A 27,393-nucleotide genomic window follows, 5' to 3' on the forward strand; every position below is an offset into this window, starting at 1 on the left:
AATCATGGCAGTGCCTGTAGCAAGTAGGCACTTCCATCAACTACACAGCACTGGCTCTGTCCTGAAATGAATAGGTCCTGTAGAGAAGAGCTTACTGTCACGTTTGAAGACTGTTGCAGTTCAAGGAGAGTAGGCTAACAGTAGCTCCTTCATTATGGTGATCTGACAGGTATATATGCTCTGGTTTGAGTACTTCGATGTCAAATACTAGGATTTGTGTCTCTAAGGCCTCACTTCCAACAATGATACCTGTATTTTTTGCTTTTGTATGGAAGTATGTATGTTAACGAAGAGTGATACATCACTTTCACAAGAAGCAGAAAAGGTTGTTAAACAAAATCAGAATGCTTTCTGTAATTGATACAGATCCCCTAATTTGAGCAGTTTTAGGCTAAACCACCCAGATTCCTAAAGTATTTGAAATTACCTGGTAATATTACTAATGCAGAGTTGCACCAAACCATGTCTGGTTTTATCTGAGGCTGGAATACTTTACACAGATTGTGTGTGCAAGCCCTTTTCTTATTTTGAATGACTGTTATGTCTTTCACAAAATATAGATGATTGCTGTGCTTGTGGACAAGATGATTCGGACACAAATTGTTGACTGTGCTGCAGTAGCGAACTGGATCTTCTCTTCAGAGCTTGCACATGATTTTACTAGGTAAAAAGAATTTGTCTTGGGTTGTTATTTGTCTCTGAATTACTATTTTAAGTGGCCAGTACATAGTTTAATCTGTGAAAACAGTAGTGGAAGAAAAAGGTACAATTAAGCTTTTGCTCCTTCTACAAAATATGTACTTCAGCATTTTTCTTTCTGAGTTGGGGTATGAATGACAGTGCAAGAATGACATGACAGTGTAAGAATGTTGCTAGCATGACATTTTGCAAGTAGCCTCTAAGCCTGCCAAAGCAGAACAACACAGGAACTATTTCTAGACAAAGTCTGTTGCTGTGTGTAATATAGCTGCTAGCTTAGTGTGGTCCTGGTCTTTGGTTGAGGTATGTAACTTATACCACCATTAACACATTGCTTATTGAGAACGGGAAGAGTGTTTGGTCTGAGAAGTCAATTTGATGTTGGTAGTCTTGCAGTATGTGTGTGAAATACAATGCTGGTTTGGAAGCGTACTGCAAAAAATAGGACAGAAATGATTGTTAAGCTTTTTTATGTTACAGGTATGCTTTCCTATATGCCAAGTGTTTGCTCGCTTTAGTAGATGTCTTGGATGATACTAAGTTTTTTAAGTTCCCCCAGATACATTTTTCTTTAAGAAACTACATTTGGTTTTCTGTCTTGGAGTAGTGTGTAATGTAGTGTTTTGAGCTTTGTGACTTTCCTAGGTTTTATATCTGGGAGATCTTACATTCCACAATTCGTAAGATGAATAAGCATGTTCTGAAGATTCACAAAGAACTGGAGGAGACTAAGGCAAGATTGGCCAGGCAGCACAAAAGAGTGAGTAATTTGTTTGTAATTTTTAGTTATTTTAAGCTAAGTTATGCAAACCTGCATGCTGTTAGACTGACGCACAGCTGGTTTTGGGAAGGACTGATTAAATATGTTTATCAGGAAGCATGTCTGCAGACGTGGTCATCTGTAGCAGTAAGACATCAAAAACTGGATGCATGTTCTCAGTCCACCTTTCTAATGGTAGCTATAACCTAAGAATTCAGTAAAATCTTTAAGGAAATTAATAGGTATTTGCTCTGTTCAAGCTCTCTCTCACAAGTTTCTCATCCAATACGAGTGTGTCTTCCACTTGCCTTCTAATCTGGATTCCAATTACTTTATTAGATAACAATAAGAACAGTTACAAATTATTTACAGTAAGTTCTGTTAAAGAGTACTCTTGTGGCTTCCATGCAGAAGTGCACGGAAACAGCTATTTGCTATTGAAAAGTTGGCTGTTACTGTTCTTCTGATGGATGCTGCTGGATTCTGACACTGGCATCTGTCACTTCCTTCTTCCAGTTTATTTTTCTGAATACCTTTGCATGATCTGGGTTACTATGTACAACAAGCTGATGAGCAATCAGCTGCTGCTGTGTTCTGTTGTCCCAAGTGGGACAGTAAAATGGGGTGAGAGAGTATTCCATGACAGCTGCAAAAGACGGGGCCCGAGGAAGCCTGGCTGAGTGCAGTACTTAGTTGTGATATAATGAAGTCAGTTTATAAACATGTTGGGAGTTGCAGAGAGCAAGAGAGAATTTCCGTGTTTGTATGTAGTCTGTGAGTATGATTACCTGAATAAAACCCTTACCTAGCTCCAAAACTTTCAACAAAGTTAATGTCAGAATTTGGCACATGGCACAGAGGCTGCTGATGGTTTTTGAAGAAACCTGCACAAGTCGGTCATTTTTGCAGAAGTTTCTGTTGAGAGATCACTAATACCTCACAGTTTGCCAGTGTTGGTTCATCCCAGCCCCTTCATCTTGTTTCCTTCACTCCCAGCAACAGCCATCCTAGTTGCTTGCATCCTCAGTCTACATTGATCAGCAGTTAATAAACGCCTGTGATTATTGAAGACCTAGATGCAGTCATTGATCTTACTGTGAGGCAAAGAGCTTCTCTGGCATCTCTAAACAAATATACCAGTGTTTTCATTTCTGTACTTGTCTCTTGCTGCAGCACTTTATTACTGAGTACTTTAAATGAGTATTGTGCCAGGAAGAAACATTTGTATGCAACAGTGAGTAGTTCTGCAGGCTGTTGCTCTGCTGCATGACCATTCCTTTTAAAGGAAGTAAGCCATCAAGTTTTGATGTCCCCAGAATGAAGTGTCCCCAGAATGTAGCCTTACTACAGAATGAGTCCAAGGCTTACATGCTTTCTCTAAGGTCACGTTGGTTCTTTAGCGCTTTGAGTTCAGGAAACCTCTGTAGATGGGGGAAAAAGCAAGTTCCTATAGAGAGAATAAGATTATAAATAATGAGAATAAATTCTCACTTGCTCTGGTAAGTTGTTTTTAATTTTTATGCTGATTCAGAGCTGTAACTATGTTCTGATTGTGAATTTGATTTGCTATGCAGTAGGTGAGTTAACACATGGCCCTGTATTTGTCACAAGTTGCACATGCTCCTTTTACAAATATTTAAAGTTTTGAGCTGTTAACTTATAGGTATTTTTGCACAGAAACAATCCTATGAGACTGAAGCAATATCTTTATTTGAATGTACCATAATCCACCAGATTCTGCCTTTCCTCCTATATCCCTTGTAGTCTTGTGTAAGACTTCATTACCTGAGCTCCCAAGTCTGGTACTTATGGGTATTTTGTGGGTTTTGTTGTTGTGTTGTTTTGTTTTGGTTTTGAGGGAGTGAGAATACGCCATGTTCCTAGTTAGTAGTTTGGTTTCCATGCTGACCCTTCATAGTCTGAGAGCATCCCTTTTGATCGTGAATATAGGGAGTTCCCACTTGAATGCCACAGGCTACAGTCTCTAGTCTTCCTTTTGTGCTAACCAGCCAGATTCATCTCAGTTCTTGCAAAGAAGTGCTTTATTTTTTGGAGCCATGAGATTTCAGAACTGTTCTTTGAATGAATTACCTGCCCTGCTGCAGTGGACACAGTTTAAAAAATCTACGCTGGATTTTTTTTAAGAAGCTGTTCATTGTCTGGTAATGATAAAATCAGCAGGGGCATTACCTTTTATTGTGTTTCCACTAAATAAAAGACTAGTAAATCTTTAAGCTTGCTCTGGTTTCTCTGAAACCTTGATTTTTGGGGGCGGGGGGGGGGCTTTCCCATATTGGCATTTTTCCTTCCAAATTTCTTTCCTGGATTATATTCAAAGTAAATGTCCTTCAAAATACAATACTTACAAAGCTACAGAGCAGCTTCAGCTGCTGCTTTTCAGTTCCCCTGCAGACCTTTTCACATGTGGACTGGAGGGCATTAACAGTATCCACAGGTAGCCAGGTTGCTAGTTAGTCTTGTGTTGTTGTCACTTACAGCGAGACAGTGATGATGATGATGATGACGATGACCGAAGCAGCGATCGGGAAGATGGACCGCTGGAAGAGCAGATAGAGCGCTTGCAGGAGAAAGTAGAGTCAGCCCAGAGCGAGCAAAAGAATCTCTTCCTTGTTATATTCCAGGTAATGATGGGCAAAGTCTCTGCTCACTTTCAGGTTTTAAAGTTAGTGGATTTATAAGCTTTCAGTGTCACTTGTATCTCAGGCATCTTCTTGGAATAAGAATATGGGGAGGGGCTGATGAGTTTACTAATGGGTTAGAGTCAATCCAGATCATACCCCTGCAAAGACTGTTTCTGAGCAGGATCTGTTCAGTTTCAAGTGCTCAGGAACAGAGGAGTTCTGCTAGCATACTGTTTCCTGAACAATGAGAAGGTACCTGAATGTTATTTGCTTATTAAATTCAGTGTTTGCCAAATAAAATAATGATTCTCACATTGCTGTCCAAAGCTTCTGTCCCCCAGATACTCTCACCTGAGGTTAGGATCCTGCTTTCATTTGACGAGACTGAATAAGGATTCTTTTTTTCCTCTCCTGCAGCGTTTCATTATGTTGTTAACTGAGCACTTAGTGCGCTGTGAAACTGGTGGAATTGATGTATTTACACCTTGGTACAAGAGCTGTATAGAGAGGCTGCAGCAGATCTTCCTACAGGTAAGTTTCATTTCTCAGTTTGGAAGGCTGTGGGCAGGGACATGCTGGATACACAAGCTTTGTGGCTGGAGAACGGAGCACGCCATGGGAGCAGCAGTAGGTGGCAGCAGCACGTCTTTGAAGGCTAGTGTGGGGCTAGGTCATGTTCTGGTTCTGGCCACATCTCTGCCACAGACTGGTGGAGTGGCTGGTCCTTGATTAATTCCCACGCTGTGAGCAGGCTGCAAAAAAATACCGAGATGTGATTACGAATTTTGCTGAGCGCCTCTTAACTGTGTGTTTATAGTAAGGGCAAAGTTGTGAGTGAACAAGAATGCTAAAATAGATGTCTTTTAAATAAGCGGATTAAAATATTGCAGAATTCCTTTTAATAAGATGCATAAATGTCTATTAAAAATAATTTAAAAATTCTTGGCTCTGTATTAAATCAGGTAACACGCACAGGTGGCCGGATGACAGTGATAGTAATAGAAAATTATACCTGTGCAAGCAGAAGATACATTGAAGAATGGGAGTGGTGGTACAATTCTCCCCTGGGCTGAACCTTTCCCTGGTAGTAGATGTGGCTTCAGAGGAAAGCAAATATCATGGTTCTCCTAGGATGTCTCTGGAGTTGCATGGTTTCCTGCACACAATTCAGGGTCCAGGAGTGAAGGGAGCACAGTGCTTCTCAAGACAGGATTTCAGCACATGCTTTCTTCTTGCAATCAGTAGTGGCTCTGCATTATGCTTTTCTTGCCAGTGGCTGCTGTGTTGTGGAAATGAGATGTGCTTAGCCATTTTGATGAAAGCATTTGGCCTGTGATTCTTACATGTCTTGACTTCTCTGCCTGTTTTTACTTAAAGGTAAATGAAAACAATAAATGTTTGTGTTTTGTTTTTTTATCTGCCAGCATCACCAGATAATCCAGCAGTACATGGTGACCCTAGAGAACCTCCTGTTTACAGCTGAACTGGACCACCACATACTGGCTGTGTTTCAGCAGTTCTGTGCTCTGCAGGCCTGAGGATTATTCATGGGCAGCGTCTTGTCTGCAGGACTTTAATGAATTTAATTTTTTCTTTTTTAATGGGAAAATGTGACATGGGGATGGAAGAAATTTTTGACTAAAACTGGCTTTCATGTGCTCCTATATAAAATAATACAGTACTCTAAGCAACAGCAAACTGTGTAAGCATCATAAGCCTTACAAGATATGACTGATAGGGGATAGACATGAAGTAAAGTATGAATTATTTTCGTTGTCTTTTAATTTGGTTTGACCCTTGACTTCATGATAGTATTTTTGTTTCTCCCCTGTTGTTTATATAAAAATAAAAATCAGACAAAAAAAAACCAAACAAAAAACCCCAAACAATAGAATTTGTTACCTCTGCCTGGCCCTTAAATCAAAGGAATTGCAGAAATGAGAAACATTCATTTGTTGTGTTTTGTGAGTATGAAAGGGAATGCACCTTCTCAGTGAGCAGTGTGGTAAGCTCTCTAGTATGGCACAGGAAAAGTGTCTTAACTTTGGGCATGTGAAACACTTGAGTTAAGCTTTCAAAGTAGTATAGAGCATATGGATTTGTTTATTACCAAGCCAGCTAGATTTTCACAGTTTGAAAGAACATGGTTGTAATACAATTGAAATATGTTTTTTTTAAATGTATTGTCTAGTGTCTTATTACAGTAGCTATAAACAATTGGTAGAGGAACTTCATGGACAACTGCTGAAAAATGCAATCCTTTTTGCAGTATGGTTGGAGAATCATGAACTGCTCCTGGCAGCAGTCTTCACTGGTAAATAGAGACAGTAAGCAAGAGTTGGAGTGGAACAAACTTTTCGACTTCCGTACTGCAAGCCTTACCTGGGTGTTGGGAACTCCAGCCCAGATGCCAAGGGAGAGGGCAGGGCAGTGTTCAGCTTGTTCCTTATTTCAGCCTGTAACTAGCTGGGCTGCCGAGCTTGCGCTGGGCTGGACCTGCAGGCCTGCAGTGGTGCCAGAAATCTTTGGTGCCCTCACCTCACCTCATCTGGCTTAGTAACAACTGCTTTGCGGTGGCTGCATCTGCTACCCTTCCCTTGCTTTAAAATGTGACAACGGCACGTGGCTCCCATGTCTTCAGAAAGTATTTTAATGCTAAATTAAGTGGTATCTCACAGGAGACTTTGACTGGGAAAACACCACCTGAAAATAGAGTAGCCTTAGTTTTGAGTTATGCAAATTACATTACGTACATAAACGCCAAACCAGAGTGGTCCATATTGCGGTAAGCAGCGATGAACGGCAAAGACACTGCCTTAGGTGCTCAGGTCCATCAGTGTGCAGTGCATTTCCAAGCTGTTTATGGTCTCTTCATTTTGCAGAAGGATGTTGAAAGAATTTCATACCCAATGCTATTCTGTTTAAGCTTAGACAGTGATGAGCTTTGAGTAATTTTGTTCCTGTACAAATTATTTTTTCAAGTATTATACCTAGTAGTGCATTTCATCCGTACATTGACCAGCTGACCTCCTGATCTAGAGAGGAGGGTAAAAAATGGAACTTTCTACTTTGAGTGTTGACATAAGTTTGTGTGTGGCCTGTAGCAATCTGGTATGTCTTCACAGACTTAGATCTGTTTCTTCTGCTTTCCCTGCTTACCCCTTCTAATTTGACTGATCCCTCCATTCTTTCAGGGTATACTGCTAATTGTTGTAAATTCGCTTTACGCAAGGGTTTTGTCAGTTACGCACAGACTTCTGCTTCAAATCTTTGTTAATGTTCTTGAGTAATCAAATGGTTGGTTTTTTTTTTAAGAAACATTTAATACTGTAGAGGTTTTAATTGGGGCTTAATAGTTTTTTCACTGGCTCGGATCAGTATCAGAGTTCTGATATTAACTAATGGTGGGGTCTGACTATAAATGTGACTTCTGTAAAACTGATAATGCAGTCAAAACTCGCAAACCTGTAACTTCCTCTGAGCCTTGACAAATACGGGTGCTGGCGATCCAGTTGCAAATGCCTGAGTGTAATCCTATGATTTAAAACCAAATAGCAATGTCTTTCAGAATTGATTTGACTTCCATGGTGAGCATGGGCTTTGATTACATTTCTTGAGTCTGTTGGAAACCTTCCCCTCTTTGGAGGTGGCGTATGCCTGACTTGACTAGGAAACTGGTTGGATCTGTAGGAAGGAGAACGAGACGCTTGCATAGCGATACCAGCAGCTAACTGGAGAAACTCGGAACTGCTGAAGCACGAGGTGGCGGATAGTGTAAAGATGCTGTAGAAATGTGATGTGGTTGGAAAAAATGCACAATTAAAGACAAAAATAAATGAAGGTGAAGCAGGTTACTACTGGGAGTGTTTGTCCTACCTATTTTGGGGGCCACCGAAGCAAAGCAGTCATGTCAGGGTTGTGCTGTGTTAAGTGCAGTCGGGTTTGGAGCGGTTTCGTTTCCCTGCACTGTTGCTGGTACCCTGACTAACGCACAGGCCTTCCCCTCCTTGCGCTACGGGCTGATCTAATGCGCTTCCCCCACCTGTGCCGCCGAGTGAGGCAAGCATGTGTGCTCCGTGCCAGGAGGGTGCTGGTGTGGAAATTCTCCTTCTCCCTTGCCACCTTCCGTCTTCTGGGCAGTGCTGCTGCAGGAGGTGAGGCAGGGGTGGGCCGGTGGTGCTTGCCAAGGGGTGGCTGCTGCAGCCTGCCCACAGGTAAGTGATTCAGCAGCCAGCGCACCACCCAGCTGCCCTGGAGTTCTGGGAACTACGACAACACCGGGTCACGGAACCATGAGCTGGAGGACTACCTCCAAAAGCTCTTGCTGTGACCTGCCTCCTGCCCTCCAGCCACTTTCTGAGGCCTTGCAGGGCCCCGAGCCCTCTGTGCTTGGTGGGAAGGCAGGTCGCAGAGGGCTGCAGGCCTCAGGAGAGCGTTGCTGAAGTGAAGGCTCATTAGTGTAACCATCCACTGCCCTGCCAGACACCTCTCCTCCTGTAACATTTCAGTTCTGCACAGCCACAGTGGCCCTAAGAAGTCTCCAGTCTTCACTGAGATCTGCCCTATTTACAATGGCAAACAAAGGCAGAGCTGCTGCCTAAGGCGGATTCCTTCACTTCAGCCATTTCCACAAGCATTCCGCAACAGATGTGAGAACCGAAGATTTGAAATTTGAACTTGAAAGTAAGTCCACCCTGCACCGAAAGCGAACATCATTGGGGTGCACTTGGAGAGGTCCACCTTGGAGTGTTACTTCCCCCACCCCCCCAAGCATAGGTGTTGGTCGGAGATTTGTGAAGGAAAAGGGTAAAGTTGTATTGCAAGAGTCACCTTGGTCTCTGGGCCAAAACTTGGGAAAAAAGCAGTAGAGGATATGCTTAAGGGTGCTCCCTTAGGAGATATGGCAGAGATGTGCCAGAACCTCCCCAGGGGCATGTGGCTTTCCCTTTGAGAGAGACTTCTTTCCCAGCCACAATTCTCCTTCAATGGAGTCTCCAAATCCAAGCAGGAGGAGAACCTGCCTCACGAGTCTCCAACCACCAGAGGAGGTGCTTTATTAGCTAGTTGCTCTCCGCCCACCCATGACCCGTAACTGGAAACCAGACAAGTTAGGACAAAATCTGGAGCCTTCCTCCTCAAAGGGAAGCAGAAAAGTAGTGGGAAGTTCACATTCGTTTCATCAGCATATGAAGTAGAATGATACCAACTTATCCTTTGGCCTACGAGGTACCAGTTTATTGAGCTGTTAAAAATGTGTTCTATTCTACCCTAAGATCGAGCTTAAAAGCCAAAGCTTATTATTCCGTACAGAGCTGCTTACAATTGAGGAACATAATTCTTCATCGAATTTGGCAACAGCTTGTTTGTAATTAGCATTTATTTGACTTTAATACAAAACACCATTAAAAAGATAATGAAATAAAAAAAAAAACCAAACACCACTACATTTTCTCATAAGTTAATTCATGGCCACATACAGTACAGGTCTTTTTATATGTATCTTCATCAACGTTTTCTTCTGGTCCATATTCATGTTCATGGATACTAGCTTCTTTCTTCCACAAACTACTCCTCACGGCACGGCGGAGTTCTGATGAGAAATGCAAGAAAATTGTAAGATTTTAATAAATCTTAAATAATGGTTAAGGAAACTCAAGCTAACTACCTTTCTGAGGACTGGAGATGACAATCTGCCTGTTGCCTGTCTTCCACAAATTGTGAGTGAGAATCTTCCTGCTACTGCAGGAACAAGCTTTGACTTGCCTTGCAATCTTCACCTTGTTTGCATATTTTAAAGGGTAAGAACTACACTGACACAAGATCTCACAGGAGAAGATTTTCCATCTGGACTAAGTACGTGTTGCCCACTGCCCTTTTACACGAAGCCCTTCAAAGGTATCTAAGAGGGGTAGGTGGAATGCAGAGGAAAAGCTTTTTATAAAACACCTCATTGTTTCACATGACCAAGAAAGAGTACTTTTCATTCAGGTCACAGCAAGCCTCCCAAATGACTTGGCATTCTCTGAGCTTTATGCCCAGTAACGTGAGTTGCCTCTGCAGCAGCGCAATGAAGTCAGCGGGTTTTCAAGAGAGCACAGGCTGGCAGTTGAGCCCAAGATATTATCCGGACGTTGCAAGTGGGTGGCAAGCATACCGAACAGCAAAAGGTAGTCATGTTTTGAGCCCAGCTATTTAGGCTGCAAACTTCATCACGTTAAGGCCTGTACTTGCACTGAACTCTGGCATCTTGGCTACAGTCTGCTGCCAGTCCTTCTGTGCGCTCAACAGCAACAGTCAAGACAAGGGTTATTTGCTTGGTCCCACCTTCTGCCTCCTCCAGACAATACCAGTACAGCCAGCTTGAGCTGTCTGCCTCTGTGAACGCCAACCCAAAGCGAAGCACGGGTGCTATGGGCAGCACAGACATCACAGTAAGCCACAGCAAAGAAACAAACACGCTGCCTCTTTTAAAATTACCAGCATGTCTGTGCTCAAAGTATTTTCCAGAAGTTCTACCCACTGAATACTCTCCTAAATGCTAATTTATCAGGGAAAAACAAGGATAATGAGCAGTAAAAACAGCAGCTGGGAATACTGTGAACAGTGGGAAAAGGCATTTTCTACCTTCATTTACACTTACTCCACCTGAGGGCACATGTATGACAGAATTATAACTCACTGCCACAAAAATCCATGTTCTCTACAAGTCAGGAAAAGTAACAGGAACAATCTCTGGCACATGCTAGGTCATACCAAAAAATGTAAAACAGACCATAATGAACCATCGTAATTGATTTCTGTCACTCACACCACGTCCACAGAACAACAGGGTAATTCAGGCTGGAAGGGACCTCAGATCGCCGGTCCAACCCTCTGCCCAAAATAGTCTGCCATGAGGTCAGACCAGACTTACCCACACAGCTCTTGAAAACCTCCGTTTGCCACACTGAAGATTTTCAAAGTACTTTAATCAGATGCAGAAACACATTTGAACAGAACTGTACTTTACTTCAGGTACCGCAGTATGTAAGTTTAACCCTTTACCTTTAACTTTCTTATCAAACTTCTTCTGTTTCATCTTCTCTCTGCTGTCACGGCGGAGTTCCTTTGCTTCTTGCAATGATTCCTCACTACCCCAGACTTCAAGAGAACGCTTGATTACCTACAGGATGGACATAAATGTATTTCTTTTTCCCCTGAAACGATAAAAATAAACTATTCTAACTCACAAATTTCATTTTTTCCCTACACATACACAAGTCAAGCCAATCTTGCCTCTGCCCCCCATCTGTCTCTTTGCTCTTGACCGGAAAACATGGCATTCCTTCCACAGTAAGGGGTAACGCTGATTTTTAGTATCAGCTAGATGTAACTTAGGCAAGTCAAACCCAGCTCTTTATTTTTTGCACACTCCACTAAAGCAGCAGCATTCCTACAAAAGTAGGAAACAAGAAGTGACAAGAGCCCTGGAAAATCTACTTGCCTTTCCTGCTGCCTCTGAGGGCAGAGCTGTGAACATGAGGCCACAGCTACAATGGGCCACACAGATCAACTGCCCCATGCATTTCAGAGTAGCGCTGAAAGGCCATGCACTTCCTGGCCTGTAGTTATGCAAACCACTGAGGTTGTGGTCCATGAATATCTTTCAGACACTCTCACGCATAGACGTTTTCATCAATTTGGACCACAGCTCTTTGTTTTAACTATACAGAAAATTTACACAAGCTATGCATAATATACTTAGCTTTGACAAAATCATTCAGAAATCGGAACCTAAGTGACACCATTTTGGCTACCAAAGCTGTACAAAGGTAAAAAACAGGTCTGAAATATGCTAACAGTTTCTATACCTGTAGTTTTAAATAAAGTTTCATGTCACCCCACCGTGAATTATGAGGGTTTTTCTTCACAATGAATCTGAGCACCGGTTCCCTCTTGTCTAAGTCACAGTCTTTAAGAAGATACTCTTCTTTTGCTTCTGTCCTTGTTATAAGCTTATGTTTATCTTCAGCATCTCTGGAAGATGTAAAATAATGATGAGAAAGCTACACCTGGAAACCACGTTATTAACATCTAAGTCCCCAGCACTTCTAGCATTCCTGAAATACAGGCAGCCCTCATCCTCTCAGTTTTTACATATGCAAATAACTTTGGATTCCAACAATCTAGCCGAACTCCAGAACAGGTTTACTGAAATTAAGTTTAAAAATTCTCCCATTTGAGCAAACATAGGCTGAGAAGCCTGTTTTTCTAGAAGGGCTTTTCTTCTATTTCCTTCTTACAAGAGGGAGTAACTGAAACTTAAAAGGAGCATGAGTAATTTTAGGTATTCACCTAACCCAGATGCAATTCAAGAGGACAAAAGTACAAGCCTGACACATGGTCAAGAGAGAAAGAATGTGTAACGTGAGACAGGTCAGATCACCTGAGAATATACACGCTCCGTAAGCTTCTAGATCCCAGAAACAGATTAGCAACACAGAGCACTTGTTTCTAAATGCAAGACAGTAGGCAGAAGAACCATAAAATAAAGACCTTAAAAGACTGTAACTTTTACCAGACAAATAATGAAAAACTGTGTAATCACAGCAGCATTTATGAGTTAACGAAAAAAAATTACATTTACGCAATCCTGACTGAAGTATAACTTGAATTGCTTGAGCCGGAACAATCTGCCAAACAGTAAGTGCTAGCAACGGTCATCAAGGAAGTACTGCTATAAATGTAGCTTTACTAGAATTCAAAGTTCACAGTAAAAGCTAATGCACCAAGGAATCGCTAAACATTCAGCTACAAGAGCTACTTAGTCCAAAGGAAAACCACTCTGAAGGCTCCAAGCCCTCTCAACATCATTTTTTCAGGAGACAGCACTTTGTCTCTAATGACTGTGAACTGCCTACACCACGTGCACACCCCTGACCGCTCCCTGTAGTAAGCAGGGAAGCTCTCAGGACAAACTCCTAGCTGTGAGCTCCCCTCCCCCTCCCCTCCCCCCCGCCCCCATTCATTCTTTCACTTATGGGTGGTTCGCTGCTTCAGAGTAGGTTTCATTGCCCTGGTTATCTTGATGGCTTTTGGAGCATTCCCCCCCCCCACAGAAGGAGTTAAAGATAAGAGACAGCAGAGACTGCCTTCCACCCAAGGTCAAACTCCTGCTCACCCTGCAGGGCAAGCGGTAACCTCCCATGGGGGTTCTGCCCTTTGGCTGCCATGCTCCCAGCCCACTCGTGCTGACCAAAGTACTAACTTCACCCGAGTTAACTCACTAGGACAGCAAACACTCTCCTCATCCCCGCTCTACTTCAGAAAGCAGATACTGTGTTCTACCAGTTTTTCAAATAGTGCTCGTCTGCAACCAGACATCAATTTCTGTGCTGACAAACACTAACTGCTCTCAAGACTTCATGTTTCCATGTTATGCAAAGATCTACTGCTGTCCCCTATCCCAAGACAGGCTCACGAGACAATGCTGCTGTTCTCCACTTCCGTAACGGAAAATACAGAGATCATCACTCAACTTCCATTTACTTTTTCAGTAAGTTACTGAAAAATGTGTCTTTGCTGACACCCTTTTTAATTAAACAGAATGACTGTAATTAACTAAATTATAGCCAGTAATCTTTACATAAAATAAAGCTTCCCTCTCCTGATTATTTGTAATACCTGCAATTATCACATGTTGCCCAATCAAAGTGCTGCATAAGGTAGGAATCCATGAATTCTTTGCCACAGTCTCCACAGATGAGATAGTCAAATTCTAGTACAGGTGCTAATGGAAAGAAATTTTTTTTTTTTTAAGGAACTCCCATGTTAAAAACAAGCATCTCAAATAGGTATAACAAGCAATTTTACTAAAATTTACATTATAGTTCTTATAGCGTTTGTTACAGACTAGTTTCACTCCTCTATTCAAGTTTTCCAGAAAGATACAGTACAAATTCAAACCCATTATCATGCAAGCCCATCCCTGCTGGTATATTTCTGTTCTTGCTGTTCACTGTATTAAGTATTGGATTTCAACATTCAAATGCACACATTTGTTTCCACTTGGCCATTGTTAAAAAAAATTATCCGCATTTCCCCATAAAGTGCTTCATATCCCCTCCTACAGCTTCCTCTGTTCTGGCCCTCCAAAACACATCCCGATTTAGAGGACGTGCAGGCAGGAACGGGAGGAAGCAGAGAAGGGGGTGCAGTTCGAGGAGGGCGGCTAGAGCAGGAAGCAGTACAGGAGCTGCACTGGCATCATAGTCCTCTCAGCTCTGCTCCAGTTCTTTTCCTAGCTCAGCCACACCTGCCTCTCCCTAAACGAGCTCAGCGGAGGCCTGGGGCAGTTGGCAAGACTCTTGTCCATTCCAGCCGGCAGAAATGGAGGTGGATGGCCAGAGAGCTGCTAGGAGTGGAATGGGGATGGAGCTCCACTACAATCCTCTCCCCAAGCCCTCTCAGCACTGCTCCAAGCCCAGACTCATCCCAGTGCCGGCCATCACTTCTGGCCGCATCCTCGCCGGGTGGATCACCTCCAGTGTCATCGCCATCTGCTTTATGTTCCATGTGACACCGAGAAACACTGATTCAGGTAACGCAGCTAAAAGGAATGGTCCCTTGACAGTAACATTGTAATTCTAGCAGAAAATTAACATTTTTATACAGTTTCCCGAGCTGAAAGTGAGGTAATGCTGCAGAACATTAACAATACCTGAAACAGAAGATTAATGGTTGACATGCAGCACCATACATTTTTAATTGCGTTTGCATTTATAGCAGGTTCGATCTAGCAAAGACGACATTTTACGCCAATTCAGTCCTACTAGCGACAGTGGGATGCTCAGTACTTCACATAGGCATGCTCTTACATCACATTTCATCATTTAAGGCAGTACTCCCGAACATAAAGACATTTTATTAAGACAATGACATTATGAATTACACAGCAAAAATAGCCCCGGTGCAAAGGCATCCCCGATCTACTTAATTTATTGTTAAACATTACCCCCTCAAAAGAAGTAGGGCTGCTAGTTGTTTACACTCTTAATGAAATCTGGTGGTGATTTCTAACAAAGAGATACACTGCACCAAGAGCCCTGCAGCTGATTCAGAGCAGAACAAAGCAAGACAAAGACAATCCCAGAGAAGAAAGTGAATCTATTTTGGGATCCTTACTTCTCCATTTGCTTTTTGGAGGGAGAATATCACAAGCCAGTATGTTGAAATCCTCCACCAAACGACCAGCAACTTGGCGTCAGTACGTTTTATAACGATAAAAGCTGGCACTGCAGCAGTGCTCTGATCTTGGCATCAATCTCAAAATTCCCAGAACCGACGAAGCCGCGCGGATTTACACTTATTTTGGTCTTAAAATTCGAATTCCCGAAAGAAAATAGTGTAAATAACGTTTAGCGGGGAAAGGAAAAAAAATGCCATACCCAAGGGCACTCGCCGTGTCCCACTTCCGCGGCTTAAAATTCTTCGGTTTTAATTACCGCGTATTTGCTAGCCGCTTTAACGTTGAAAGAATCGGACGCGCCAGAAATTGAGCACATCCAGAAAGACGCGTTAGAAGGAAGAAGGAGGAAAAAAAAAAAAAAAAAAAGGCGGGGAGGGCGGGGGGGGGGGAAGAAAGGAGAAGAAAAAAAAGCCCGGGAAAAAAAAAAAGGCGCCCAACCCGCCCTGCTCGCTCAGCCCGAGCCCGGCTCACTGTCGCCCCCGCGCCTTCCTGCCCTCCCCCGCCAGCTCCACGCACGCGGCACCGCCTCCTCCCGGCGCCCCGCCACCTCCTTCCTCCACGGCCCCCTCGAGCTTTTTTTTACCGGGGGGATGCACGATCTTCTCGGCGGCGCCGGGCTCTTCCTCCTCCTCCTCCTCCTCCAGGAAGAAGCCCCCTCCCGTGTCGACGACCTTGGGGGGGGCCCGCGCCCGCACGCCGCCTGCAGAAGACAAACGAGGCGCCGCGTTAGCGCCGCGGCGGGACCCGCCGCCGACAGGGGGCGCGCGCGCGCTCCCCCGCGGCGCGAGGCGGGGGGCCGCGGCGCGCGCGCGCGCGCGAGGGCCCCCCTCCCCCCACGTGGGGGGAGGGGGGCCCTCGCGCGCCGCGGCGGCGGCTTCCCCCCCCCCCCTTCCCGCTCCCCTCCCCCCCCCCCCCTCCGCCGCCTCGCGCCCAACGGCGGCGCGGCGCCCCCCCCCCTCCCCTCCCGTCCCCCCGAAGAGAAAAAAGGGCGCGGGGAGCCGCCCGGCGAGGCCGGGGCCGTCCGCCGCCGCCATCCGACCTGCGGCAGGGTAGGGCCGGGCCGCCAGCCGCGCCTGCCGCAGTGCCAGCGCCCGCTGCCGGTTCCGCTCGATCTTCGCCAGCGCCGCCGCCGAGAGGGGCGGCCGCTCGCCCGCCGTCGCCGAATCCTCCTCCTCCGCCTCCTCTGCCGCCGGGGCCGGGGCCGCGCCCGCCATGGCGGCGGCGGAGCCGCGGAGCCCCGCGAATCCCCCCCGCTCCGGCAGCGGCGACTCGCCCTTCCCCTCGCCGAGCCGCCGCCGCACTGCGCCTGCGCAGAGAGGGAGGCGGGGGAGGGGGCGAAAGGGGCGAGGCCCCCCGCGCAGGCGCGTAGCCGCCGCCTCGCCTCCCCGCACCGCCACGGCGGGCCCCGCCCCGCCGCCGCGCGGGGGGTGCCGGGAAGCGGGGGGGGGAGGGGAGGGGGCGCGCCGGGCCTGGCGGGGCGGGGGTTGCGGCCCGCGTGGCGCCCGGCCACGGGGGGCGGGGGGCGCCGCCCGCCCCGAGGGGGCCCGGCCGGGGGTGGGGGGGGTGGGGGGGTGTCCGGCCGCGGCTGAGCCGGCCGGGGCTTTGGGACCGGCGGGGGGTGGGGGAGGGGCGCCGATGACCCTGCGATTTCCGCGCGGGGCCGCGTGTGCCTTTCGAGCGCTTTCTGCGCCAGCCTCCGCGCCAGGCTGGAGCGCGCCTGTAAAAAACCGCCACCGCCCCGCGCGCAGGAATGCCTCCGCGGCGTCACCCAGCGCGAGCCCCTTTTGTCCCCACAGGCCGCCCGCGCGGCCCCTCCGCGCCCGGGCATGCGGCCGCCTGGCCGCGGTCCTGCGGGGGGATTCCGCGGCGCAGGGGTGCGGCAACGCCCGCCGGGCGGGGAGCCCCGGGCGAGGGCGGGGAGCCGCGGGCGGGCGCGGGGCCCGCGGGCGGGCAGGGGCGGCCGGGCCTCTCCTCTTCCCGGCAGGAGCGCGGCTCTGCCGCGGCGGGGGAAGCGCGGCTGCCTGTACCCGAGCCGGGGCAGGCGGTCGCACCGCGCCTCGGCGGGCCTGCCAGAACCGCCTCGACCACGTTCTCCTTCCTGAGACGGATGCTGCGCGGGTACCGTGGCCGTTGCCGGCCGTGGGTGAGCCCCGCCACCCTCGGCATGGGGACTGGGGGCTCTCTCGCCAAAATCCCCGTCGCTGCCTTCGCTGGTTGCGCGCCATGCACGCGCAAGAGCGAAGGGAGAATAAATGGAGCCTGTAGCCTGCCTTATTGATGAGAGACACGTAAATGGCTTTGTCATGCAAATGTGGCTCTAAGCCACTTTCATATAAAGCCAGCTTAATGCTGAATAGCCAGTGATCCTCGCCTGTCCGTTAGGCAGTGCCTGCCCTAAGCCCGCTGTCCTTGAAGCAACGGAAATGAAGACATTGGTGCGGAGGTTGGCTCCCTGCCTCCATACCGAATTGGTATGACCTTACAGCACAGAAAGGAGTCTTCCTCCCCCAAAGGTCCCTCTCTTCCACGAAACCAAATTAATGTCCTGCCCACCCTTCCCTGCTGCCCTCAGACTGTATCCCGAGTGCCTCTCCGTTCCAGTCCTAACTGCCCACAGCGGTTACCTGCATAGACTGTTTCTGCCGTGTCGGAAAACATTTTATTGCTTTTTAGCATGTCGTCCGTGCTTGGTATTAACTTTCAACGACAGCCAGCAGAGTGTGCTGTAAACGCTGCGAAAAGAACATCCGGCTTCTGGGAATTTTTTTTTTTTTTAAATATATCTATATATATATTTAAACGCAGATGAAGACATTTTAAGTGGTTCAGGTAATTTGCATGAGTGGTACGTAGCTCCGCCCATCAATAAAAATACTTCTCTTGTCACAGATCACAGAACCTCTTCCTTAAAGATTAATAACCAAGTCATACTAAACTGTCCGCTTTCAGCAAGATTGCTTTTCGGTCTTTGTATAAAGTTGGAAAAGCGCCACAATGAACACGTCCAAATACCTTTCGTAGTCAAAGAGACGGGTCTGTGACACAAGGTATTTAATAGATGAGAATATAAATTGTAATCCTGGCCTACAGGAAGCAGCTTATGGGATGGTACCGTGTGAGCATACATGTCTCCAACCTCATTACTCTCTCCTTTGGACTGACTTGACAGCGGACTTACAAAGAGACAAATAAAAATATTACAAGTAAGTAAAATAGAGGTAGTTTGAAGCAAAGTGTTTACTAGATGACTTGCAAATGGAATTGTTTGCTTGAAAAGCAAACACACGCATGTTTGGATTCCTTATTTTACTCTGATGTCACTGTTTTCTCCCTTGTTCTGTAGGAGTAGGAATTTAGGGAAGAGTGAACTTTTGAGTTGTGCTTGGGGGTTAACAAATAGTTCTGTGTCATTCACAAACCAATGCTGCATTAAAGTGAAGTCAAGTTTGGGACCCAGTGTAAGGGTTCTAAGGGCAGAAGGACATTGTTATTATGCAACCAAAGTGGAATTAGGATTAAAAGGAAGTCAGAAGATATAAACAAAAGCAAATTCAGAGGCAAGGCACTCAAACAAAATTGCTGTGGGCCACAACTATCCGTGCAATGCAGCTAGTGCTTTATTAAGTGAAACTGCTTTAGAAACGTATGCTAGAGGTTTTTTTCTTTTTCTCAGGGTCAGCCTGACTGGGCAATCACAGCAGAATATTTTCCCCAGCTCTGCTTCTGACCAGGATGAATCAAACACAGTGCTCCTAATTTTCATGGTCACGAGAAGGTAATAAAACTAATAGTTATGCATTAGCAAGGGGTTACAGACTATCTCATATGCACTCCTCTGGTCATGCGATAATACTCGTGTTCAATATTAAACACACATGGCTTAAAGGGTGCACATGAGTTAATAATGATAATAGTATCTGTGTTTTAGATAGTTTTGAGGTGCTGTATGCCAAGTAATACTTGATATTACTTGGCTGCTGGTAGCCATGTATTAAAAAGTAGCTGTCATTAATTGGCAAGCGCAGACACGCATTATTTCATAGCCACAGAGAGCAGCATCGGTGAGTAACTGAGTGCAGGGAGGCAGCTAAGCAGTGCTTGTCAACTCATCACTCCCTTGGAGAAAAGGGTGAGCAGCAAGATGAGAATGTTTGCTGACTATACAAAACTGATTTAAGTTAGCAGGGGTGAGGGTCATCTGTAAAGAATTGTGGGTGACTCGGCAGTAAAAAAGTAGATTAAATACAGGGTAGATAAATGCAAGATGATGCATGTGCAGAAACCTAGTCCTGACTTTACATAAACAGTGATATCTGAATTGGTTGCTGCCACTCAGGAGTGAGACTTTTGAGTATGTGTGGCCTGCATAAACACCAGCTTGCTGTTTGGAAAAGCAAGGCATGTTTTAAGGAAAGGGACGGAGAACAAAACAGGGAACGTTATTTATGGCACTCCACAAATCTGTGGTGAGCTTGCACCATGAGCACTGTGCCCGGTTGTGTTTCCTGCTTCTTAGAAAGGAAATACTAGAACGGGAAAAGGATAACAAGGATGCTCAGCTGTCTGGCTTCGTGTCCCTTGAAAGGTGCAAATGGCTAGGCTCGGAGTTTTCACTCAAAAGAAATTACTTAGGGAGGATATGCCTGAGGCCTGTGACATCCTAAGTAACTTGGAGAGGATGGATGGCAATTGACTTTTTGAGTACAAACCATCAGAGTTGCGGTAGTGGAAGCCAGGCTCTAAACAAAGAAGAAGAGAAGAAGTTTTTGCACAGTGACATGGGGGTGGATGTGTGCAGTGCCTTTCTGAATGGCACACTGGGTACAGGGTGTTTCTCTGGGGTGCAGGGGAGATTGGCCGAGTATTTGGAAGAGGGCTGTGTTGAGAGTTAGTGAATAAACACTTAGCCCTCAGGCTCAGGAAATCCCCAGAGCTGAAAGCAGTTGGAGGCTGTAGGAGCGTTGCAGAGGAGGTATTGTATATTTGCCTTGTTTTTCCTCTTCTCTTGATGTTCTCCTCTGGCCTGTGATGGAAACAGGACATTGGACTGAACAGGTTCTTCATCCGAGGCAGTACACCTCTTCCTCTGTATTCACGGAGAATCATGCTGTAACTGATACTTCAACACCTGGAGCCACATAATAGCAAGTAAGCCTGCGTGACGAGGTCTTTCAAACCAGACTCAGTGTTCATCTATACCAGGAGTTACTTACAGAGCAGCTGCTGTGCTGTATATTTCCATTTTGCCTCATGATATACTTATTTCTGCGTGTCCACAAAGTCTTAATAGCAATCTGCACACAGTTGCATTGCAGTTGCATACCTACAACCAAACCATCTTTTTGTCCTCCCTCAGTAAAAATATTAATTCCATGAGAAACAGATCTAACAAAGTCTTACTTTTCTGTGGGTTTGGCTTTTGAAGGGAGTGGCTGTGGAGAAAAATCTCTTTACCGCTCTCCCCCCTCTCCTGCTCCCTCTCCCGTTTGACGGTTCAGGTGGTAGCATCAGTTTTAGCCACATTTGAATTCTGTAGCCAGCAACTGACCAGCCAGTACACACAGGCTGTTGGCTGCTGCCTCTCAGCATGACTAAGGCATTGGATTTTGTCCAATGACTTCAAATGCTTTTATGGGAGAGAACAGTTCAGTTACATCCTTAGGGATGTAAGGCAAAAAATGCCATGCCCTTTGCGATTATATTTCCATCAGGTTTTCAGTTTGATACACCCATTTCTTACCTTACCTTAAATAAATAAATGGCAAAGTATTGCTGGCTTCTGGGTGAAAAAGAAGCATGTGACCTATGAAAAACAAAGCAAACTTGTTAAAACCAGAGAGTGCACCTGCTTGGATTTGTATGTTCTCTTTCTGAATTCACCTATGCCATAGCTCATGGATCAGAGATACGCAGTGAATCATCCTGTTGGACAGAATGGGACATGCAGAGTAAATTAAGTTTGTCATCTCTCTGTGAGATTTTCTCATTTGCTCACTACCTGTAGGAGGGGATTTTCATAGTAATGTGACCTGTCTTCACGCTCCATTTATCGTCTCCCAATTGATGTATATAATCTTGGTTGAACAGATAGATAATGGAGGAAACACGTAAAGTGTTGAATGCTTGAGCAACAGATCTGAAAAGAACAGGTAGGCAAGAATTGAAGTGCAAGACAAAAATTGGCTTTCTTCCCTGACAGGAGATCTTAATGCAAGTTTGTTATTATTTTCTTGTTACAGGAGATGACAGAATGTGAAATTACAATGTAAATCTCTTTTATTTGCTAGCATTGTACATGACTTTTCTGTTTTATTACTTTTACTGAATAGGACTTTAATATGTTTGCTTTTAATATCAATAGAAAACACTAGTTTCACATCTGTGAACAGGAAAATGTCAAGGCATGATGAAAAAATGCTGTTTTTTTACTGTTTCAGAGATCGCCACAAAGCTGACTGCACACTTTTGTTGTTGATTGGCAATCCGGAAAGAGAAATCCTATTTCACTATTTTATCAGGAAAATCCTCTTTCTCTTCCATGCACGTAAAGAATGGGAAGCTGTGGCAAAACAACAAACATGTTCTATAACGGTGGCATAGCAGCCTTTGATGATTTGATATATTCAATACAAAGTATAAAAAGTTTGTGGGAAAGTAGGAAACTATGTATTTTTTTCTGAAACTAAGGTACTGGGAGGTTTTTCTTGCTCTACCAATGGCTGGTAGAGGAGGTGCTATGGAAATGGGTTTGAAGACCTGTCTCAACTGTCATGAAGTCGAACTCTTCAGGTTTCAGGGCTTTTTTTCCAAACGTGCAAGGCTTGTCATGTGTAGGGATATTCACGTATCACATAAAAGGGCTGTGTGCATTGGCAGATTTTTTCCCCCTCTAAATATTCCTATCTGGCCAGTTATTTAATCCATGCAAGAACCTTTCCCGTAGCAACTTAGAAACATTAAGAAACTTTGCCTGATGTTTTAGTCACCTTTTCTTTCTATTAAGAGGATCTCGGGCATTTCTGAGACAGCAAATCAGTACATCATCTATGACACTAATCTCCAAGACATGAGACCTAGCTGTATTGATGGTGAAAGGCTGAGCATTCTGGAGAAAAGTGTAAAATTCTGGTGTTCCTGAGGTATTTAAGGAGAATGAGAATGTAAATATTGAAAAAGAAATTATTCAAATTTCTGCTTTATATCATTCAATGTATTATACCTCTAGGGTTTTTTTAAGCCATACCATAAAGAGATTCTTTTTATGATTGCTTCCAAGTCAGCCTGACTTGTTCCTGTGTGCAGAGTAGCTGGAACAGAAAACCGTAAAACAGCTGACGAAGTCTGCTGTAGCAAGAAAATCGTGTCCCAGTTACCAGGATTTAAGCAAGATGTGTCTCTTCCAGTACTTGCAAATCTCTGCAAAACATTTTGATGCCCTTCTCCACAGGTTTGATCAGCTCTATCTCCAGAATTTGGTTTCCTAATGTCAGCCGCAAACATGTGATGAGAAGTGCCTCTCACAGTGCTGGCCCGATGCACCTCCAGGCCCCTGTCCTGCTCTTCAGGACAGATGCCACCAGGAACCGCGGCCAGTTCAATGCGTTGAAGCACGGGAGGAGAAGGAGGGTGTGGAATTGATCTTGGTGACTGGACCATGTGTTTTAGGTTCACACCAGCCTACCTGCGAGAGAAATATGGAGCCAACGTATGGCTTAAGCCTCCTAGGAATGCAGGACCAGTGGGAGGTGCTTCTGAGGGACTATGCCATCCACAACATAATCTGAATGTATCCTCTCAGCATGACCAGAAAATAGTTTCTGATCAGGGTCTCCACTTGCTGCCTGGATTCCTTCAGTTAGCTGATTTTGTTGTCTTAGTTTTGTTGTTTTTTTTTTCCCTAGGGGAAGACTTGGCTTTGCTTGGCCAGAAAGTGTAGCAGTGACCATAGCAATTTAACATGCAACATTCATTGATTTCTCTCTTGGAACAGGGAAAAATGGGTTCCAAAGGTTTTAATACCCCTGATTTAGTTGAAACTGTTCATTAGTGACGGAAAATCAAAAGAGTTCCTGATGCCCCTAACTCCTTCCTTACAGGTTTGAGACATACACTATATTCCTGTGCCACTTCCCCTTCATCCAAATGTACCTGGTTAATCTGTTCAAATCAAACTTTTGCATAGCAGCAGCAAGGTAAAGCCAGATCCTCCCATTTATTTTTGAGATTGGTTTGCTCTCTTCCATAATTGGTTTTCTTTGTGGTATAGGTACGCTGAGCTTTGCTATTTGCTGGAACCCTTTTTCTGAAGAGCGTGGTACATCCAGTTATTGCCTGGAGCTTGGGAAGTAATTTGTGAAGAAAAATAAAAAAGAAGGGGGAAAAAAAGAGTTTTTTCTCTTCCTGACCAGATTTGGGATCTAGTTAGTGATCTAGTAACATGGCACTTTTGTTGCAGGAGGCTGCACTTGCTTGGTTTTCGCTCAGCCAGAACTTTAATTACAAAAGAGGTCAAAGGCTCCCTGTTTTCAGCATCCTCTTTGAATTTGTAGGCAATGAAATGGTTTACCATCAAGTGAAAGCATCCTCACCTGTCTTGGAAAGCATCCTCTCTAGCATCTGGCTGTTCCCTGGTTGGAGACCTGACACACGCAGCTGCCAGCCGTCGCAGCCGATGCACCACCGCTGCAGTCCCGTGCTGGGAGGGATGCGTTACTTTTTGGTGAGTCTGCGTGTGCTCTGTCTCTCTAGGGTGTGTCAGCATGGTTAGTGTTAAACTCAACCAGCTTGGATTTTGATCTGTCAAAGTTTGGATTTTCCTCAAGTCACATTTTTTCACCTCTTGTTTTTCCAGTTTTGGCGTTTTTTGTGGTTTTTTTTCCCTGAGATTCGCAGGAAGTTCTGAATGTTGCACATTTTCCTAGGTTACGCTTGAGGTATTTTTATGAGTTTCAACTCCCCCCCCCCCCCCCTTTTTTTTTTTTTGGCTTTTCTGAGAAGGCAAGAAAAACAGAGTTGATGAAGTCCCAGCAACATCTCATGGATTCATTAACTTTTACCTTGGTGTCTACCAAAGTCTGAAAATGGCTGTACAAATCACCTCAAACGTCCATGGACTTGGACATTTATCTGCACTAACCACTCCATCTCTTCTCTGAGCAATGTAATTTCTCATGGTACATTCAAAAGCACTGGAATGCTTTATCCCAGTTTCTTTATTTTCTGAGTCTGTGCCTCCTGTTGTCTATAGGAGTGGTCTTCTGGAACATTTTAGTGCTGTGACATACAACCTCAGTTTCTGCCTTAATACCCTGATAATTTAAATACTTTCCTTTTTTTCTTTCATCATTTCATTGATTCACTTGATACTGTGAAAGTTGCTTTCTTGCCACTTCTTACCTTTCCCAAAGTGGTTGCTCAGAATTACACACTGCCGCAAACTTCTATACAACATAAAATCATCTTAACTTGGGCAGAATCCTGGTTGCAAAGTTCCTCACACAGGACATCAGTTCTCTTGACTCATACGTTTACGTGGCAAATCCCAGAGGACCCACCCGGTAAGCAGTATGCTTTCGTGGTAGCAGATAACAAGAACTTTACTTACTAACTTAATCACGCAATATAATGATTAAATGAAGACCAGCGTGATACTAATATGATATGGCAAATTCTTGTGCTGTGGTACATGTCTAGGAGGTGTGTTTGGAAATTACATGCAGACAAAGCATGCTTGCTGGCTACTTGGCATACAAGCTATTCTTCCTAATCTTTTGCTTCTGGAAAGACTCAATCCATCTGTCCCTTACCTGTGACAGTTTCTGATGCTGTAACTCCTGCTTCGTCTAACTAAAGCTAACTTGACTGAAGCTGCCGGTAAGTTACTCATAGGTTCCAACCTAGCACTTATGTTCTGATTCTGTTCTCATGTTTAATGATTACCAGATCCTAATTTCTGTATTATCTTATAGTAAATTCTATACTTAGGCATCTTTTAAAAGTTATGATTAAATGGGAATTCTACATGTTCCATGATTGCTTCAGAGAACTGCAGCAGATCTGTAAAGATCAGTAAATTATGACTCCCTTCTACAGTAGCCACATTGCTTTCTTCTCAGCAGATCATCTTTATGCAGCTGTACATTAATTCCATTCTCTGTTATCATTTCTACTAAGGTCTCTGGTGTGGAGACCAAACTTACTGCTCATTTTTTTGTATCCTTCCTGAGGGTTTCCTTGACAATTCTGAAAATTGCAAATAAAAGAATTATTTTGCCCTAAGCTACAGAAAGTGTTAAAATATTTTTATTAAATGCATAGCCTTTTTGGTGAATAAACAAGAGTAAACCGTGCAGTTGTGTCTGTTGGACTGATATAGCATGAATAACATACAACGTATTCACGTGCATATTTTAATAAACTTTCTGGGTACCCTGTTTGCATGAGAAAGCAGATACACTAACGGCTTACTTAAAAAGGTTTAATTAGTGTCTGTGATAATGACCACGAGAGGGTGCTCTTACTACTCCGCCACGACTGCCGTTGGGCTTGCATCCGCAGAGCTAATGGGACAACTAATTTTAACACTATAAAAATTTAAGTGAATCCGTAATAAGTGGAATCTTGCTAACTTATTTGAAACCAGCCATAATGCTTGGTTCTATAATCCCCACCCAAATACGCTTTCCTCTAACTTGACACTAAGCCAGACAGTATCTTCAGTTACGCAGCTTCGCTTTAATGCAGCGTGGGTTTTTACGTTAACACAGCTGTAAGAATAGCAAGAATTTCCGTTTACTTTAGTTACACGTCTCACAGCTACAAAGTACGTATTAAAATGTTTTGTATTTGATACAAAAGTCAATAGCTCTTTTCCAAAAAGAAAAAGAACTTCGATGTTTGGTACTGCAAATGCTGCAGTCAAGTTTTTCCACTGGACGACCTTCTGCAAAAGAACTTAATTTTGCTTTCCCTCTTGTTAGTGATTTATTCAGTGAAGCTGGACAAGTAACTTACTACTCTGTTTTCAAAGACACCTTGTTTTCCATGTCCCAGAATTTATCATTTTTGGTGAGTTTTATGCCTCTCTTTCCCTGTGTGTAAAATGAGAGTGTATCCATCTTGGTTTTAGAATGCCTTAATGCCTTAAAATCCCACTTAGGTTCCTAACAGAGAGTGGATGCAATGTTAGAGCGGCATTACCCACCTGACTGCCAGTTAGTGAAATATGTGTGTTAAACATGATTCAGTACACAGGTAAGCCACTTGGCTAACCTGGTCTCAGATGCGATGATCAGACTGCTGTATTTGCACACACATCACTAATCTTTTGTGCCGGTTTGTGCTGACACCATAACAACTTCCAAGTGGACCACCCACTCTGCAGTGCAGGAATGCTTTTTACACAATTGACAGACCTTTGGGTTGTTTCCTTTTTTTTTTTTTTTTAAAATCCTGTTCCTCTGAATCTGTCGTTTATAGAACAATAGATGCAAACAATGGTAGCAACGTTCAGTTTTCTGTGTGTTCCTGCTGCTGACAAAAGAGCATCGAGACTAGAGGAGGGAATGTTGCCTCTGTAGAAGCTGATGCTGATGAGATTTACTCCTGCTGTAAGTCACACTGTGCAGTTTTGAATGAAGCAGCCAGCTTCTGGCTGATTCTTTTTTCTCTTTCTCTGAAACTGAAAGGAGGCAGCCCTGAGAGGCACAGCAACTGAGGCGAAAGCTGCTCTACTGCTGAATTAACCCAAACCACAGCTATGTCACTCTGGAGTCAGACGTCCAGGGGCTTGTCCAGATGCTAGGACTGCCAGCCAGCATGGCAGGGCAGCAAAAGCTCTGTCCCGTCTTTACAAGGGGGCTTCCAGCAGCACCGGGGTGCCTCTGCCGGGAACAGCTGTGTCGGTGCTAGGGCTAGCAGCGCGGAGTTGCCCTGCCATCTTAGAGAAGCCCCTGCTGACCTGACACTACTCCAAAAGGCCCATTCAGTGAAGTCGGCACTTTTTGTCCATTTCAGCTCTAGTTTGTCGAAGCATATTTCCTAGACTTTCTTAATTATGATTAAAA

The 27,393-nt window shown here is 44.8% G+C and overlaps 2 protein-coding genes and 1 long non-coding RNA gene across 4 annotated transcripts in view; 2 read left to right on the forward strand and 1 right to left on the reverse strand.

Moving 5' to 3' along the window:
* NCBP1 (nuclear cap binding protein subunit 1) overlaps positions 1-7,955 on the forward strand; it is a 32,318-nt gene extending 24,363 nt beyond the window's left edge. The window contains exons 19-23 of the mRNA XM_075488455.1: positions 561-664; positions 1,345-1,459; positions 3,958-4,101; positions 4,519-4,632; positions 5,526-7,955. Coding sequence (XP_075344570.1) covers positions 561-664; positions 1,345-1,459; positions 3,958-4,101; positions 4,519-4,632; positions 5,526-5,639 — 591 coding nt within the window. The 3' untranslated portion in view covers positions 5,640-7,955. The remainder of the gene's footprint in view (positions 1-560; positions 665-1,344; positions 1,460-3,957; positions 4,102-4,518; positions 4,633-5,525) is intronic.
* A 1,505-nt stretch (positions 7,956-9,460) lies between these two features.
* Positions 9,461-16,641, reverse strand: XPA (XPA, DNA damage recognition and repair factor). The gene is made up of 6 exons (XM_075526824.1): positions 16,368-16,641; positions 15,912-16,028; positions 13,765-13,870; positions 11,952-12,117; positions 11,146-11,263; positions 9,461-9,691 (listed from the first exon to the last, which is right to left on the reverse strand). Exons 1-6 carry the CDS (start codon positions 16,540-16,542, stop codon positions 9,543-9,545), a joined length of 831 nt encoding a protein of 276 aa, XP_075382939.1. The 5' UTR covers positions 16,543-16,641; the 3' UTR covers positions 9,461-9,542.
* Positions 16,642-17,339: 698 nt separating this feature from the next.
* On the forward strand, positions 17,340-25,519 carry LOC142421866 (uncharacterized). 2 transcript variants are annotated; one of them, XR_012778992.1, is made up of 4 exons: positions 17,340-18,531; positions 19,002-19,103; positions 23,878-24,047; positions 24,180-25,519. It is a non-coding gene; the product is annotated as an uncharacterized LOC142421866 (long non-coding RNA). The 2 variants fall into 2 exon arrangements; XR_012778991.1 differs by having other exon boundaries at positions 23,878-25,519.
* The last annotated feature ends 1,874 nt before the right edge of the window (positions 25,520-27,393 follow it).

This window comes from Mycteria americana, chromosome Z (assembly GCF_035582795.1).
Source record: "Mycteria americana isolate JAX WOST 10 ecotype Jacksonville Zoo and Gardens chromosome Z, USCA_MyAme_1.0, whole genome shotgun sequence".
NCBI classification, from domain to species: domain Eukaryota; kingdom Metazoa; phylum Chordata; class Aves; order Ciconiiformes; family Ciconiidae; genus Mycteria; species Mycteria americana.